Here is an 18617-nt window from a genome sequence, read left to right as displayed (position 1 = left end):
CCACCTTCCTGTCCGTGCTCCTCAATGCTCTTCCTGTCCTCCGGCATGCTGTGTCCAACTTCCAACTTCCACAGTGTCTGCCCCTATTTATTGCATCTCTTCTGTCCTACCCAACTCTGACCTTTCCAGCCACTCTTCCAAGCCCACCCAGTTACTGCACCAGTATGTTTCCGTGCTTCATCACAAATCTTTTCCCATTTCTCTGTAGTCTTTCTCCTGGCCCTCTCCATCTACTTTGCTGGCCTACTCTGAAGCTTCTGAGACTTTCTGCTTTACTTCCCAAATCTCCCTGCCCCTTGTAATGTTCTGCTGTTCTCAGCTGTTGCCTTCCCAGCTTCTCTCAACGCTTTTTGAGGTCTCTCTGACACGTCCAGTTCTGCCTAACTGCTCTCTGAGCAGGGGTGAAAGTAATTGAAAGGACTCGGTATGCCAGAGTCCTGAGCAGGGGGCAGGGCCTCAACCGGAAGAGGCAGGGCCCTTAAATCCCCAGGCCCTAAGATTTAAAGGGCCCAGGGCTCTGGGTGCAGTAGTGGCAGCTGGGAGCCCCGGGCCCTTTAAATCACCGCTGGAGCTACCAGCTTCAGAGGCGGCTGGGGGCTCAGGGGCAACTTAAAGGGCGTGGGGCTCCGGCCGCTGCTACCACAGTGGGGCCCCAGGCCCTTTAAATTGCATGGAGCCCCCGGCCACCGCCATTACCCCGAGGGCTCTGGCAGCGGGGCTCCAGTGGCAATTTAAAGGGCCCAGGGCTCCCCTGCCGCTACCACAGCGGAGCCCCGGGCCCTTTAAATCGTCGTCTGAGCCCTGGGGCTCCCGGCTGCCTCCACCACTTGGGGCTCTGGCAGCAGGGCTCCGGCGGCAATTTAAAGGGCCCAGGGCTCCAGCTGCTGTCAGGAGCCCCGGGCCCTTTAAATCACCTGCCTGGGGAAGGCAGTCTGGTACGGCTTACAGGCTCTTGCCGGTACACCAGACCGGACTGGACCGGCTTACTTTCACCTCTGTGTCTTGGCCTTACTGATGTTCACCTATCCTTTATAGCCCCATGCCACCTTCTTGCAGCTTCTCTCAAATGACCAAACTCATGCAAAGATCCCCTAAGGACTCTTGAGCTTTGGCTTCCCAAAGATCAGGTCTGCACTAGCATTTTTATTCAAATTTCCCACCCCTGAAGCTAGTGTAGACTAGTCTCTTTCACCAGAGCATCTAACCCAGCCCAGAACAGGTCTAGAAAACATAGGGGTTTAAATGCCAGTAGCTACCAGCAGCCAATCTAAACTAGTGCTCTCACCATTTCTACAATCAGTGGAGCAACTCCAGCAGTAGTATGAAGGGTGAGAAATTTTGAAGATAATTTCTAATGTAGATAAGACCAAAGGGTGATTTTCAGCATTATGACTGTGCCAAATAGATAAATCTTTTATAAAAAGAGGAAATGGCAAAACTTCTCTAGGTTGAATATTCATTAAAATAATAAAGCACTGGGAAAGGGAGGGAGGAAGGAAAGGGATCCAGAAAAATATAAACAAGTTTTTCAAATTTCCCCAATTTTAAAAAGAATAAAATAAAGTAAACAGGAAAGAATGAAATTTTCTCTAGATGATACCCAGGTAGTTTAAATTAATACATCTGTTATTGTTACTCTTACTTTCATGGCAGATCATCAGCAGATAAGAAATAAAGTACATTAATTGTAAAATAAAAGGATATATCATCTTAATTTTTTACTTTCTGGTATGACTGTAGTTACATTTGTACTGGGCATTTTTTTATTTTAAATAATTTCAAGGGCCATTCCTGTAAGCTATTAAACATCTCCAAGGAACTGCTCTTTCAGTGGCTTTGCAAAACAATGCAAGGCATCTCTCTCTCCCCTCTCTACCCCCCCTCCCCACCCCCGCCCCAGAAGATCAGTCCTAATGAAATGTGGCTGTTTGGAAACAGAATTATTTCATGGCCTCTTGTCAAGGCATGTTTTTTTCTCATAATGTTTCTAAATTTCATTGCAGACATTGATGAATGTGCACTGAACACGCTGCTGTGTGACAATGGACAATGCAGAAATACCCCTGGAAGCTTCACCTGTACCTGTCCCAAAGGATTTATATACAAGCCTGATCTAAAAACATGTGAAGGTAATTGATAACAACCCATTACATTCTAGCTATATTAATTACAGTTTAAAACATTTTACCATATTACTGGAGTTCTTTGCCAGCAGTTGATATGATTTCCATTTAAGGCAGAATAGAATTGTTATATATTCTACTAATGCACAGAAACTGGTCAGTGTAAATTCAATCCATGAAAGCTTAAAATCTAATAAAATCTCCAGTGCAAACTCGAGATGTATTAATAGCCTACTGAGAACAGCATGGAGATTATCAATATTATAACTTTGACTCTGAATATAAAAAAAGAAAAAAAATAAGCTAGTTGTATTCCTGAGAGGGTTTCAGGGGTAAGGTTTTAACTTCTGCTGTACAGACACATGTCAGATTTACATAACAAAGCTTCTTGCCCTATTTATTTATTTAGTACGCAATGCAGGTAGTGATGCCGACAGTTAAGGTTTTTATTATTTACCATGTGGTAATGTTGCAAATGTGCCGGGTGTATTTGAAACACCGAGGAGGAGACCGTGTCTGGCCTGAAGAATGTGCAGTCTAGAAAGACCAAGGGAAATGATGGGTGGGGCACAAGAATGCAACATATGCGGGTTAGACAACATGATGGTAAAAACACCTGGGTCTGGTCTAAGTCAGCACTGCCCCCATCACTACCACCAGCGGAACTGCACAAATGCTTGTGACAATAGTGGAGAAAGTGCTAGTGTTGATGAGGCCCAAGTGTTTTAGAATAGGCTGTAAAAGTCCAATTGAGCCAGGTGAGTCCGAGTTTCAAATCCAATTTGAGCCACAGACTTAATGTGTGACCACATCACTTGACCAACTCAGTCCAGCTGCAAAACCGGGCAGTTGGACCTCACTGAAAAAAACAGATGCCGCCGCTGAGTAGAGCTTTCCTGTCAAAGTAACGAGTTAGCACATTTTTTGGTCATGTATCCCATCACTCTTCTAGGAAGAGCACCATAGCTGGAAACCAAAATATCAAGAGACTTTCCTATCAAGTAGGAAGATTCTTTCTGTTTTAGCTAGATTGAAGGAGGCCTTCTGAAGTCTTACTGGCAGCAAAAAGCACTAATGTGAGTGTGTTTCTCTTCTAGATATTAATGAGTGTGAGTCGAATCCCTGTGTTAATGGAATATGCAAAAATACACTTGGCTCTTTTGCTTGTGAATGTAGCCCTGAAAGTACTTTGGATACAACAAGAACCATCTGCATAGGTATTTATTCATCAAAGATTATATGTTCGTTAGTTGAAAATGTCCGGTTACATTCTACACCAAGTCCAGAAAGCATTTAAAAATAACTTAGATAAGTTTAGGGGAAAATGTTACAGAAAAAATGTTAAGAAAGTATTTGTTTTCACCATTACCTTGGGTACATGACTCTAGCTATTGGGAACACAATGTGTTTTTATATCAGATTTGAGAGAGAGGCGATAGATTTTGTGCATAGTATACAGATGCACAGGGCCAGCTCCTCAAAACTATACATGCCCATTTGAGTGCTTCTACAAGGGAGGCTACCAAATGGGCACAGATTAGAATTTGAGGAAGGGCTAGTTTGTGACTTGAGGTGGAGCCTGAGCAAGAGATGCTGTGCAGGCTGTCCCACCCCAGGAATAACTCTGGAAGACATTGTGACTTGGAGGTACTCCCCTGAGTCACATTTCCTCCACTGCTTGTTCCTGGGAGTCAGTAATTTACTGTTGACATATACCAGCAGTAAATTCCTAAACCCAACTCCTGTGCTGGCTCATCTTCTCTGGCCAGTAAGCCGTGTGGTGGAGACCCACCCTTCATTAAGTCCTCGCTTATTCTTTGCCAATCCCTGCCCACCTGCTCCAAGAAGGCAGGACATTAGCCCAGCTCACTCTCGTGCACCCCGTCCCAAGGATCCACTAGGAGCATAAGTGGAGTTCAGTCTCCCTCTTACTGTTCTTCATGGACATATAATCTGAGTCACAGTAAATATAGTGCTCCAGATCCTGAATGGTGCCACTGGGGTCAATAGACATAAAGTCAGTGGGAGCTGTAGGTGTTCAGTACTGAGCCAGGTTTCAGGATGTGGCTCAGTAGAGGGAAGTGTACAATAAGAACCTTTCAAATATATTCCATTCTAATATTGTCAGTTATACATTTTGCATGCTGAAATATATATTGGCAAATATATTAACCGTTACATATGTGTGTGCGTTGTGTATTTATGTGAATATATGTAATGCTAGGTACTCTGTATGGCAGCGTCTTGTGTTTTTTTCCAATAGAAACTATTAAAGGCACTTGTTGGCAGACTATTGTGAATGGAAGATGTGAAATAAATATTAATGGGGCAACTCTGAAGTCCCAGTGCTGTTCCTCGCTAGGTGCTGCGTGGGGTAGCCCATGTACACCCTGTGAACGAGGTAAGATCATTGGTTTATTCCAGGGGTGGGCAAACTTTTTGGCCCGAGGGCCACATCTGGGTATGGAAATTGTATGACGGGCCATGAATGCTTGCAAAATTGGGGGTTGGAGTGTGGGAGGGGATGAGGGCTCTGGCTGGGGGTGCGGGCTCTGGGGTGGGGATGAGGGGTTGGGGGTACAGGAGGGTGCTCCAGGCTGGGACCAAGGGGTTCAGAGGGCAGGAGGGGGATCAGGGCTGGGGCAGGGGGTTGGGGCACGGGAGGGGAGCAGGGGTACAGGCTCTGGGCGGCGCTTACCTCAAGCAGCTCCCAGAAGCATCAGCATGTCCCCCTCCCGCCCCCTATGTGGAGGCATCGCCAGGCAGCTCTGCATGCTGCCCCGTCTGCATGTGCCATCCCTGCAGCTCCCATTGGCTGGGAACCAACTGCGGGGGCGGCACTTGGGGCAAGGGCAGCGTGTGGAGCCCCCTGGCTGTCCCTACCCATAGGAGCCAGAGGGTGGACATACTGCTGCTTCCAGGAGCCATGCGAAGCGAGGCAAGCCCCCGAACTTGTTTCCTGGCTGGAGCACCAAAGCAGGGCAAGCCCCGGACCCTGCTCCCCAGCGGGAGCTCGAGTGCCAGGTAAAAACATCTGAAGGGCTGGATGTGGGCCCAGGGCTGTAGTTTGCAAACCTCTGGTTTACTCTGACAGTTCCTCTATATTCCTATTTAACAACTGTGATAAGAGTCGTATTAATGGGTCTGCTTCCTCCTCTCCCCTTACATTTTAATTTATAAAAATGCATGAATACCCTAGTATTTCAGTCAGATGGGCTTGGTATAGCAGGTCTAAGCCTACAAAAAAGACAAGTGGTTGGGATTCCCAAAACTATTTGGCACCTAATTTACACTTTTAATGACTAAAACAGAGGCCAGTGACCATTTATGTACCCACGGCACATTAAAAAGGGATAGCAGACATGGTCTTAATCTCTAGATATGTAGGGCCAGCTCTGCACAAATGTTACATATTGTGGGTTTGGCCAACAGGGCAAGGAGGTCAGCTGGCATTGGCTGGGACCTACAAAGCTACTTCTGTGCCTTGCTTGCCCTATTAAGAGATGGTATAAAGGAGTAAGTGTACAATGACAGGCAGGTATAGCAATTAGGGACACCAATGCTCAATATTTCTGAAAATTTCAGCCAGGTCTATTTAGAGTCAGACCAACAACACCTCCATAGCAGCCAGGCGTAGGTTGGTAAAATCTGCATTGCAGAATAATGTTGCTCACCTGTTTCCCACCCAGCATGGCAAAGAGCTAGTGTAATGCTGGACGGTCAGCGGTTGGTCATATATTGTCCTGAACTTGGAGCTTTAGGTTAATATATTTTGCAATTAGATTTGAAGGACTGGACCACACCTACATTCTGTGATACTTCATATTGCTGTACTATAGTTTGTCTTAATTAGTGATATAGGGATCCTGTCAGGCAACATTAGATGCATGGCTCCAGAGCTCTCACTAAACAGTTAGCAGACATATGGACCTTGCTCTAGTAATGGAGGTTTTAGCCCCTGTTGTAACAAACCCTGGATTACTTAATAACACAGTGAATCCTACATCTGAGGAAAGAATGGGTTGAGATCCTTGTCTATTTGCTTGATAATTAGATCTAAGTGTTCAGTGGAAATACTCTGATGCAGGGAAAAGTGGAAAACCCAGACATTTAAAGAGAATCTTGCTCCCTGAGGCTGAAACTTGCCTACTGTTGAAGTCTCTGCACTAAATTCATCTATCAAACTTCACTGGAAACTCTTATCCCAGTGGTAAATGTGGCCCTAAGAGCTCAAGGACTATAATGTATTGTGACTTCTGCAGGGTAACATTTTAATGTATTTAATTGCTGTGAATGAAGCTGGAGTCATTTAACTCCACCTTTAGTTTAGTTTGGTTAGTAAGGAAAGGGTCCATTCCATTGTTAATGTAGTTATCCTATTCTGTGTCTTTATTATCTCAGAAATTACACTCCAGACTCCCTTATTTTTCATAGGAAGAAATGTTACTGTTTCGGGTCTTCTTTTTCGTTAATAAAGTAAATCATAGCGGCAAGCTCTGGACTCTGAAAGTTCATGTTTGTTTGTTTATTTACAGACCCAATCTGTTCAAAAGGATATTCAAGAATAAGGGGAACATTATGTGAAGGTATTTACGGTTACTTTCAAACATAAATCATGTTTTAAATGATGAAATGCTGGTGTTTAGGTTTAATGATATTTGCCATGGAAGAACAGAGCTAAATTCATCCCTGATGTTATTCTATTGTCCTCATTAGATTTACACCCAGGGGTAATATGGTCTGACTGTGTGATATATGACAATGATATAGACTGATGCTACTCACTCAGAGTGCACATCTTTGCAAATACAAGCTAGAGTGGTCTATGGAGATGCGTTCTGTCTTTTCTAATATTGTTACTGATTGGGGAGTAAAATACTGGGTCAAAATAAAATGCATCCTGTGTCCATAATAACAATTACAGAAGTGTAGCATTATGATATAATAAAAGTATTTTGTCATTAAAACATTCCATAAGCATATACAAATAAAATAGAACTGTAAAAAGGGATTTTAAATCAAATTTAAATAATTTATTTCTCTTTTTTAATAATTTCTAGCTTTAGATTTCAGTCATTCTCTTGTTATATAAGAAATCCGTCTCAGGCCACGGTAAAACATTAATTCAAGAAAAGGTTGGTTTTTAAAACTTTTTTTTTTCAGTGTGTGAGATCATCACATATTGTGCAGTGAAAATGTAAAGCCCCAACGCCCTTTTCCCTCCTTATTGTGGATTAATTTGAACCCCAGCCAAAGAGCTGTACTGTATATTTCCCTACTATGCACACGCTCAGAGAGTCTCAAACTGTAGCAGGTCATCATGACTGACACAATCTGACATGACACTGCAGTTAAAATATTTTAAAAACAAATTATTCCCATATGTGGCTTCTAGAAAGAAGCACTTTTTTGACAAATGAACAAACTAAACAGAACCAAAAAATCGAATAAGTAGAACACCACCACATGTATCCTGTGCTTTCCAAGTGGTGACTGAATACCTTGGCACTTCTATACCCCAGACCCACTGTATAGAACTTCTCTGACCTCAGCAATACTTTCTGGAGTGTGTAAGTGAAAGAAAAGGGGTGGGGGGGGAGTGGCCCCACCTATCTCTATTCACGAGGAAAGACTTAGAACATTTTCAACACTGCTGGGATGGAAAATTTATTAATCCAAGATGTGAACACCGTGCTTTCAGCATTTCTTTTACCAGCACTTTAGTTTACAACTGTTATATGCTTTAATCCTTCTCGTTCCAGTGGGCCAAAATAGCCCAAACTTTCTCTCACTAGTTACCCTGGTTCCTTCTGTGTTAAAGTAGCCTTTGGCATCCACCAACGTAAGGACTGTTCAAATCAGAGGATGCAGGAAAAATACTTGCCTAGGAAATTTATTTGGGGGGGGAGGGGCCAAATGGTAATAGTGGCTTCCCAAGGTGATACTCGCTTCTCCCCGTGCACAGTTTGTGTAAAATGGGTTTTGTGCAGGGAAATAAGTTGAGGTGTGTGGGATGGAATTAACAACATGCCTCCAACCCACAGATAAACCCTAAAGCTGAAAGTGTCCACAGGTGATCTGCCACCTTGTGCAGTTAAGTCTGTTCCATTTGTTTCACATAATCATGGATCCAATGGTCTTACTTCCCAGCCATCGTGGAGCTGTCACTCACCCCTGTGGAGTGTGCAAGAAATGCAGAGGTCTCCTAGTGGCAGCTCTGGCCACACTGCCCTCTCCCACCAGCTCAAGAATCTCGCGTAGGCTGTTTCCCTACTTTGAATTTCACCCTATAAGCCTAATAAATCCAGTATTGCCAACCCCAAAAATTCACATACCAAAAATCATGTGATTCACCCAAAAATCAGGAGATTTTTTTAAAAGAGAGATGATGTGTTATGAGTCTGTCTTTTGATTGTTGAATTCACTCTGTCCTCCCCCAACGTGTGTGACGGGTTAGCGTTGCCATTATTCCCAAATGTATTAAGGTGATTTTGGCCCCTGGTTCAGGAGCTCTCACCTCCATGTCTGCCTGACCCCTTGATCACAGGATGGGAAGAGATAATAGAACCCCCTGAATTGCTGGACTCTTTCTGCTTCCTCCTTCCCTCCCTCCAGTGAGAATGGGGTTGGCTGCCTGAGGGGATGGGCAGAAAGTTCTGCCTGAAGCAGCTCCATAAGGGGTTCTTTCCCAGGAGGAGGGTAGTAGAGAAGGCAGCCAATCAGCAGAGTTTTACCTCAGAAACTGATATTCATAAGTGGTCTGGAGCCTTGTCATAGGCAGCCTGGCTCCAGCGTAGGCCAGACTCACCTCACTCTCGAAGATATTGCGAGAATCAGCAACGCTACAAATCTGAGCGACCCATTTCCTGGCTTCACTCTCTGAATGTGCAATGCAACTGCAGGTTGTGGGAGCCTTTCCATTCTAACCTCCTATGCTCGCTCCCTCCTAACTTGCTTAAATTTCTGATGCTTCGTCTCGGCCTATCATTTAATTTCCAAGACAATTTTCAACAAAAGTGTTCAAGCCGTTTTTGTGTGAAATACAGTATGTTCCACAGAAGGAGGAGGTGGAAGGGCATTGCAAACCAGTTATTTATATTCAGGCCATCCTAGTTCAGCAGGCTGAATTATGCTTTACACCTTGTCATACAAAACAGTACAACATTTTCCTCTTAAAAAATACAATTCAGATGCTTGTACACAATCAAGTTAAATTCCATGCTCACCAGGGATATGTTCAGGAACTTAAATTAATCAGTAATGTTACAAGTGGTTGAAAAAGCAATTGTGCCAGATTTTTAAAAGTACGTAGGTGCCTAAAGATGCGGATAGGTGTCTAGTGGGAGTTCCAAAAGCGCCTAAACATTAGCATAATTTTGTTTCCATGGGAGTTAGGCACCTAGACGCTTCTGAAAATTCCACTAGATGACTGACTGCATCTTTAGGCATCCGAATACTTTTAAAAATCTGTCCCATAATGAACATACAGCAGGACAGCTTTTTTCAGTGACCTAATTTTGTTTTATTTATAAACCTGATTTCAATAGACATATCAAAGGTGCAATGACAACAAGTTTTTAATATGTTTTAATCAGTGGCAGGGGGCTGTAATTAATTAGTTCTGTCTGATTTGCGTAGGAAAGCCCAAGAGTTTGGAATTTTGCCAGACTTTGCAGATTGATTCCTAGTCAGTCTAAAATGGGAGTGTTAAAATGTTATATATTTCTAATTGGGTATGTTTGTTACATTGATTTTTATTTTTATAATTTTGTCTGGAAATAGATGTAAATGAATGCGAAGTGTTTCCTGGGGTGTGTCCAAACGGTCAGTGCGTCAATACCTTGGGTTCCTTTGTTTGCCAGTGTCCTAGTGGAATGATTTTAGATGTCTCTGGACGGACATGCCTTGGTAGGTATTAAGCTATTTTACAGGGTTTTTTTGATGTTTGGTGGGGAGGGAACCCAAATCTCTGTATGTCAAACAAAGATTTGCATTCCATACTTTCTTGTAAATAGGGAAATAGATTTTATTCGTAATCATTTTAAAATGGGATCAGTAATGGTATACAGAGCCATTCAACTTCAGGTTGCCAGTTAGAGCTTGGACTAGGTAGCATAGTTAGTGACCAAAACTCATCTGACGGGGGGTCAGAAACTTATGTGAAATGAGATGGGAGCCTTGGTCCATTTCCCAGAGGGCAGGTGTCAATGTTATAACACCCCCAGCAAATTTGGCCATGTTTGGCAACCTTTATTGATTGGCCTCAACAAGAAGTCAAGGATAAAATGGACATGGAGACTAGTCCCACTCATCCCCAGAGGTGGGCTCTCCAAGCCAGGGCTGATGTACACATGAGTTTGAGAGAGACTGTAATGCTTCTCCCCATTCTACATTTCTTTGTGGGGAAAGTCCAGAAAAAGTCTTCCGTTTCAGGTGCTATCTATAGACTTCATCTGCAGTGCATTCACCTCTTTTTAACAGCAAATCTTCAAGTGTTGTTGGACAAAGACATAGGTTATGGCGGAACTGGAATGCTGGAGGCCCTTTCTTCCCTGATCCAAAACTGACCTCAAATGCTGAGCCCCATTTCCTGGAAAGTTTTAGGCCTGTTAATTCCAGAGCTTAGTGCCAGTAATTCCAGTGAAAAGAACTGTGTGGTATTTCTGGCATCCTCCTGATCTGAGGAAATGGAGCAAGCCCTACTGAGAAGGGATTCTGGGAGAGGATTCTTGTGTTTATGCTTTCCCTCCAGCCCCGCAGTGAGGCAGACTTATTGTCAAATACGCATAAATTCAAACACTCATGCTCATTAAACACACACATGTACCGCGCACACACAGTTTTTATCATCTCACTATTTAATTACCCAACAGACATTCGCTTGGAGACTTGCTTCTTGAAGCATGAAGATGAAGAATGTACGTTACCAATAGCAGGCCGGCACCGAATGGATAGTTGCTGCTGTTCTGTTGGTGCAGCATGGGGCCCTGAATGCGAGGAATGTCCTGTGAAGGCAACTCCTGAATTTGAAGCTCTTTGTCCAAGAGGACCTGGATTTGCTAGTAGGGGAGAGATTATAAATGGAAAGCCATTCTTTAAAGGTATGTAAGGGGGTTTCAATTCATATATAAAGCCATTGGGGGCCACATCTTGATGGCATTCCTTAGTTTTTACTCTTTTCTTACTCAGGTTAAATTCCTATGGACTTGAAGTCTGCAGGAGTTAGGGCTTGGTTAAGAATGATTACTGAATAAGGACATATGGCCAGTTTTTCAAAGGTATTTAGGCACCCTAAGATGCAAAGAAGTGCCTAGTGGGATTTTTAAAAGTGACTAAGCAGCTAACTCCCATAGGTTTCATTGGGAGCTGGGCCCTTAACCTACTGTAGGCACATTCGAAAGTTCCACCAGGTGCCTGTCTGCATCTTTAGGCACCTAAATACCTTTGAAAATCTGGCTCCGGCCCCTTATAAATTGAAACAAAATGAGTAGCCAACTTTGGAATTGTTATAGAACCACTGCTTACTGCGCCTGATACATATGTTTAAATTGCCTTGGAAATCAAGGGAGAAAGAGACTCTCAACACTTTGAAAATCCTTGCACAGCTGTTGGAGGAGGAGGGAGAAACATACCATATTCTGTAAAGATAGCTTCAGCCGTGCAAAAGTGAATCTACGCTAGAGTCTGAGTCATGGAGTTTGTTGGCCAAATTGTTATATTCTAATGGTAGAAACAGCAAATGAAGACTTCATTCATTTAGGTCATTTTGTGACTCTGGGGTAAATTTCCAGCATTAATGGAACCTCATTCTGAAAGCTTCTTCCTTGGTTACCAGTTAGATTAAGCAACATGGTATCAAAAGTGAAAGGGGATGTGGATGAGTTTGGGAAAAGGCATTTAAAGAAACTAGTTAACCGAAAACCCAAATGCTTTAATATTTGAAAGGAAGGGGAAACACAAATGAGAATGACACATGGTGGTGATTGTTTCAGGATCAGTTTTATAAACAGTTTCCAGGCTTTTAATTATCCATAAAGAAGTGTAACGTGCTTTTGTTTAGGGTAATTATATTTTCTCTGACTCGTGGAAGTCTCATTTTCTTCAGAAATCAGGGGATGGAGTGATGATTTTGGCAGTTCTCTTTGGCCACTCTGGGCATGATCCAGTGCCCTCTGAAGCTAATAAAAGTCTTTCCATTGACTTCAGTGAGCCCTGGATCGACTCTGTTAGATAAAGGAGGGGAAAAAATAGCCTTTCGTGACAAAAGAAATTGGGGGTCAGTGTCATGTGTGTTAGTGCTTTACATTACTACGTAGGTGAATCTCAGTATGAATTCTTGTTGCGGTCTCCAGGCTATGAAAGAGGTGGGCGTATGATAGATGTGATTCACTGAAAGTAGTGAGTCCTTTGTACTGCTCACATGGTGGCCCCTTATTGCATGTTTTAGGGGGTATGTGCGCCTAGTTCTTGCTGTCATATGCATGGAAAATGGTTTATAGGAACTTAGTAATGTGGTCTGTTAAGATGATGTGAAGTCAAGACTTTAGATCACCTGTTGTCTTAGCGCCAAATCCTGCCTCCCAGCAGCCCCTTATTTTATGGTGAGGATCATAAAAGGAAAGGAGCTGGGAGGTATATGGGTCTTGAATAGCTTTGCATTGAATGAAGGCCTCTATTACAACCTACTTACAGAACAAATGCTGCTAATCTTACTGTTACTTCAGTTCTGGTTCACAGAGTTCCACTCTCCCTAGTAACTCAGTGTGTGCAGTCACTTCACTCCACCTCCTACTGACAGCATCATCCGTGAAGGTCTTTGTGTTCATCTGTAAAATCATAAAAAGGGAGTGAACTACTTTAAATAAATACACAGAAGATCCTCACTCAAATCATTCTCTACATTTGTTACTGTGTGTTGCAAATACATTCTTTGTCACATAAATTCTTTTTGTTCCCATATGTCCAAATGAAATTTGAACAGGATGTACCTCATTCTCCCCAGCTGTGAAATAGGAATAATAATACATTCCTATTTTTGTAAAGCACTTTTGAGATCTATGGATGAAAAGGGCTATATAATTGCTTACATGTTGTCATTATTATTTGAATGTAGTGGTTTGCATGCACAAAATTTTAGTTGCAGCTTTGGAGAAGCTGGTCATTATTGCTGGATTTAGAATTTTACTAACCTGAATCTCTTTCAATTAAGTTTTACTAAATTGGATGGTTACTAAAAATAACCAAACCTTTCTTTGTCTCGTTTTTAGATATCAATGAATGCAAAATGATCCCAAGTCTTTGTACCCATGGAAAATGCAGAAACACCATTGGCAGTTTCAAGTGTAAATGTGACAGCGGATTTGCACTTGATTCTGAAGAAAGAAATTGTACAGGTAAAAATCTTACCTGGTAGCTTTGAGAACATTGTCTTGAAAACACAGATGTTGAATTATATTTTAACATGAATTTAAAATTATTTGTATTTCAGATATTGATGAATGCCGCATATCTCCTGATCTCTGTGGTCAAGGCATCTGTGTCAATACCCCAGGGGACTTCGAATGTAAATGTTTTGAAGGCTATGAAAGTGGATTTATGATGATGAAAAACTGCATGGGTATGTTTTATGTCATATTTCAAAGATGGGGTACAGAGTCTCTATGTTGGGATTGGTTTTGCAAAGCCTTTTGTTAGTCAGGTTTTGTTTTGGAAACTGAAACAGGACTGGTTTCCTGATCTGGTTTCCAGATCTAGCTTCCATATTACTGGGAAGGCAAATAGAAGGTTCTGGTTTTGTTCCATTTCCACAGTGGGTAAATCAGGCTAGTTTTGGATTTGCAGAATCTTATTAGTCAAATCCATCAGTTGGGTCTCGGTTCATTTTATCTGAACCACTAACATTCAGGAGCTGGGTTTGGGAGAGAGTTAGGATAAAAGATCCTGGGCTTGTCCTGTCTCCACACAAAGGATTGTTATTCCAACATACTCTACACTCATTGGGTTTTGTGCTTGAAATTTTCAGTTGTAAATATTGTTACTTAACTCATTTCAGGGCTGACCCTAAAGTGGGTGCTTAGGATTCACCCCAACAATGAATTTGCTGTCTCTAGGCCTCTCTAGGGTGCCAAAGCACAAATGCACAAAGGGCAAGGATTCTCAGTTCATCCCCAAGATCTCCATCTCCCAGTTGGCAGCGCAGCCCTGCATAGCATGATTAGTGGCAGGTTTTGTTTTTTTTTACTATGTATCATCACTGTTAGTCAGACTCTGCCCTGAGTAACCCTAGTGTAACTTCATGGAAATTGAGAGCAGAATGTGACTCTTTGGGGGAAGGGGAGATGGGCAGGGAGGGATGGCTGTGGGCAACAAGGGGCTCAGTTTAAGCACTGAAAAAGCTCCAATATACATTTTAAATGATGACTGATGCAGGGCCTCAAAACATGTAGTGACAGTACACAGTCAGTGATGTGAAGTGACGTTTTTGAAAGTATGTTTCTTTTTTAGGAATATGCATACTAGTAAAACCTGCCCACCCGCTCCTAGGAGACAGGCCATTTTCTGATCAATAATTGTAGTAAATGGCATTCCAGTAGGAATTAATGGGTTGGCAGCCTGGGGCTCTTATCCAGAATGAATCTTGTCTTGCCCAGCTTCATCACTGATTGAAACCCTTCCAGCTCTGCAGCAGGAGCTCCTTTTGGAGCCCCTTCCTGCTGTCTCAGTCTGAAGCTGACTATTGGATTGTCAGCCAGCAAAAAGAAGCTGGTGGACCTGGAGCACATGTCTGGGTGGGGAGGGAGCTCAGAGCAGAGAGGCAAACAGAGAAGTGAGGAAACTGTCCACAGGATAGGGAGGAACAGTTGTATTTATTCTCCAAGGATATGGGGGGTAAGTACCTGAGAAGAGGGCGTGTCTGTTGATGTGTGGAGGAGAAGGATCAGCAGCTGGAAGAGGTAAGAATACTATTCACAGGAGAGGGAGCAATACATAGGGAGGAGCTGCATATATGCACTCTCAGAATTCCAAGGGTCAAACAAACACTTATTTCCCGATGTTGCTGTTTAGCACCAGCACTTTATTCTCTGTTGCATTCAGGAGCTTTTAGCACCTGCAGTGATGTGTGTTCCTTTCCTTTTACAGACATTGATGAGTGTCAGCGAAATCCTCTTTTGTGCCGAGGTGGCATTTGCATAAACACAGAAGGAAGCTTTCAGTGCAACTGTCCTCCAGGTCATCAACTGGCTCCAAATATCTCCGCATGTATAGGTATGATGGTGCCAGCAAAATGTGCACCGTATATAGGTCATTTCTATATTTGCATTTCATGGCTCTGTTTATGCATTCATTTATGGCATTTACTCAAATATTATTGTTGCAGTGCAGAGACGTAAAATGTGTTCCCTTTTTCTTTTGAAATAGACATCAATGAGTGTGACCTAAGCCACAACCTGTGCAGAAATGGGCATTGTGTCAACCTGATTGGAAGGTATCAGTGTGCCTGCAACCCTGGATATCAATCCACTCCCGACAAATTATTTTGTATTGGTAAGAACTTGATCCTCAGAGCAGCTGTAATTATTAATGAACATAAAATACCAATTAATGCTTGCCACTTCACTAACAAGAGTTGATGTAAAGAATTGTGTCTATGTAATAAAATATATCTACGTCTGATTCAATAATCCCGGGCACAGTGTCAGAGCAGTGTGTAGTAGCATGAACATGCACATCCCTTCCTTTGAGATCGAGGAAGTTATTTCACTGTTTCAAATCTGACCCTTGTGCCCGCATTTTCTTTGCTATTCGCCCAGCCAACACTCAGTATTTACACAGCATATTTATTTATTGGATTATTTTGTTTGGTAAATTAACCAGTAGATATAAAAAAAAAAACATTTTTTTTTAAAGTGCCGTAAAATGTTGTAACTAAGATCACTTAAATACATTGTGATATCCCTCAGATCCGTATTTTATTTCAGATTGGCATTTCTGAGGTTGCAGTGCTTTGGTAGAGTAGCATAGTGTGTGCGGCTCAGTGACACTTATCCTTAAACTAATCTGTAAATATCTCTGTTGTATAAATTTCTACTGTCAGTTTCCTTAAAAGCCATAAGTTCAGAAAGGGCTTCTAAGCTCGTTCCAGACACTGTGTACAAAAAATACGAATGCACTTTTCGTATTTTGAAAAATTCTGATGTACGTGCCAAAACAGTGGCTCTGATCCTGACTGAATAAGGTGTACACAGTCAGGGACTTTGGCCCAATCCTGTAAGCGCTTACACAAGCATTTCCGTTGACTTCAGGTGATTCAGGAACTACAGTGATAGGGACTATCTAGGCACCCAGAGAGAGACAGAAGTGCGGGATCATTTGCATATGCATTCAATTAATTGGACATCTCATTCCTTGATGTGCCTATATATTTGTCCACATGTGCATCCAAGTTCCTGCACCTGCAAATGCAGGTGTGTAAAAAGAGAGCAGAAATTGTGTGCGCAAATGTAGATGCTGGATTGAACCCTCTTTTTAAATTGGCCCAGAATGTATCCATGAAATATGCTTAAAAAAATTAATTTGTATGTGTGTTTAACTTTCATTTCTTTCCTTCTAGATATTGATGAATGCAACATAATGAATGGAGGTTGTGACACCTTCTGTACAAACTCAGAGGGCAGCTACGAATGTAGCTGTAAATCAGGCTTTGCACTAATGCCAGACCACAGATCTTGCACTGGTAAAGTAGCTTTGTGAGCATTTGTACTGAAAGCTCTTTACTTCGTATTGAAAAGTGAGATGTAGTTTTAGGAGTACAGATTGAAATCCATTTATACTGTTATCTTCATTAATTCTTACAGTTCTCCATGCACACTGCCTAAAACTCTGAATTGAACATGTTATGATTAATATATTTCATTTGGACAAATATTACATAAAGTAAAAATTAAATAATGTAGCTAGATGTTATGTATGGCAGAATTTGGTTCTCTCCTTGGGTGAAAGAGTACAATACTGAAGTCACAGCCTCACAACTTCCAGCTCAGTAGCTCTCAGGGGAATATCTTTTTTTCAACAAAAAAGATACATATTTCTAGCTGTCCGTTCTACAGCTGGCTGTAGCTGTATTATTTCAGAGCCTGCTACTATTACAGGAAAGATCAGCGTCCATTGTGAGTCTGGGGGCAAAAACTATTTTATCTTCTGCAGGGCCACACAGAGGTTTTTGGGGACCCAGGGCAAAATCTGAAACTGAGGGCTCCCCGACCTAGGGTGCAAAACCACTGAGATGAGACCCCCGGGGAGAGGGGTGTTGGAGAGCAAGCCTGCCCCACATTCACCGCACAGTAGCAGCCCGTCCCACGGACCTAAGTCTGGCTTCTTGCTCTGGGTGTTACAGCCTAGCACATGCGGTTGTAGCACTGCTTGGGTTTGGCCCAGTCACTCCTCTGTCATGAAGGCAGGATGGCCAGACCAAACCTGAGTGGTGGTGTGACCCTGTGCACCAGGTCACAATGCCACTCAGTTTGGGGACCCTTTCAAATGGTAGCACTGGGGCAGACTGTCACTTCCCCTCCATCTGGGCAGCCCTGATTTTGTGTAATAGGTGAATTTTCTCCTCCAGTGCAAAGTATTACCTTATGTATTGGACTTTTTAGAATCTGATCCAAAGCCCATCAAGTCAATGAAAAGTCTCCCACTGGTTTCAACAGGCTCCACCATAACTTAGAGCTGCCTTGAAGGACTATGAAGCTGCACTGGCTGGGAATCACCAGAGAGCATTTGCCTCTGGCTCTGCCCCACTCCCGCCCCGGTCCACCCAGGAATGTCCCCTACACACCAGTAGAAAAAAGAGACACTGTGCCCTAGTAAGAAGGCCCTAATGCTTGTTAAACCTATTGTCAATGCAAACAGAAGCAAAAAGAAAACCCCAGACTTGGATTTGAAAACCCATAGAGCTATAAATCTAACAACTCATCATGTTCCAGTGTCAAAAGAAAATGATTGATTGACCTTTATTGGAGGGACAGGGATGGGCTCTTAGCATCTCCAATCAAAAGTTGACTGTACAGGTGGGTCTAGTCAAATCTGACCTAGATGAAGGGCCTAAAAAATTCTGAATTTGATTGTGAGTCTTTGCGTATTTATATCCTGCCGGTGCTATTAGGGTTGCCAACTTTCTAATTGCACAAAACTGAACACTCATGCTCTGTCCATTCCCCAAGGCCCACCCTCCCGCCGTCATTCATTTTCGCTGGGCTGGGACAGGGCTTGGGACGCGGGGGGGAGGAAGATGAAGGCTCTGGGTGGGGGGTGGGGATTCAGGGTGCAGGAGGGGACTCCAGGCTGGGGAAGGAGGTTGGGGTGTGGGGGGAGGGCTCCAGCTGGGGGCGTGGGCTCAGGGTGGGGCCAGAAATGAGGGGTTCAGGGTGTGGGAGAGGGCTCCAAGCTGGGGCAGGGGGTTGGGGTGGGGGGGGAAGGGCTCTGGCTGGGAGTACA

General features: G+C 43.0%; 1 protein-coding gene across 2 annotated transcripts in view; it reads left to right on the top strand.

Annotated features, from left to right (window-relative positions):
* FBN1 (fibrillin 1) overlaps positions 1-18617 on the top strand; it is a 217390-nt gene that overhangs the window by 126587 nt on the left and 72186 nt on the right. For both annotated transcript variants that reach the window (XM_077829074.1, XM_077829073.1), the window contains 11 exons: positions 2004-2129; positions 3221-3340; positions 4387-4524; positions 6659-6709; positions 9906-10031; positions 10997-11224; positions 13391-13516; positions 13612-13740; positions 15264-15389; positions 15543-15668; positions 16735-16857. In XM_077829074.1, the coding sequence (XP_077685200.1) occupies positions 2004-2129; positions 3221-3340; positions 4387-4524; positions 6659-6709; positions 9906-10031; positions 10997-11224; positions 13391-13516; positions 13612-13740; positions 15264-15389; positions 15543-15668; positions 16735-16857 (1419 nt within the window). The remainder of the gene's footprint in view (positions 1-2003; positions 2130-3220; positions 3341-4386; positions 4525-6658; positions 6710-9905; positions 10032-10996; positions 11225-13390; positions 13517-13611; positions 13741-15263; positions 15390-15542; positions 15669-16734; positions 16858-18617) is intronic.

Source organism: Eretmochelys imbricata, chromosome 10, assembly GCF_965152235.1.
Source record: "Eretmochelys imbricata isolate rEreImb1 chromosome 10, rEreImb1.hap1, whole genome shotgun sequence".
Taxonomy (NCBI): domain Eukaryota; kingdom Metazoa; phylum Chordata; order Testudines; family Cheloniidae; genus Eretmochelys; species Eretmochelys imbricata.
This window is presented reverse-complemented; position numbering and strand designations above follow the sequence as displayed.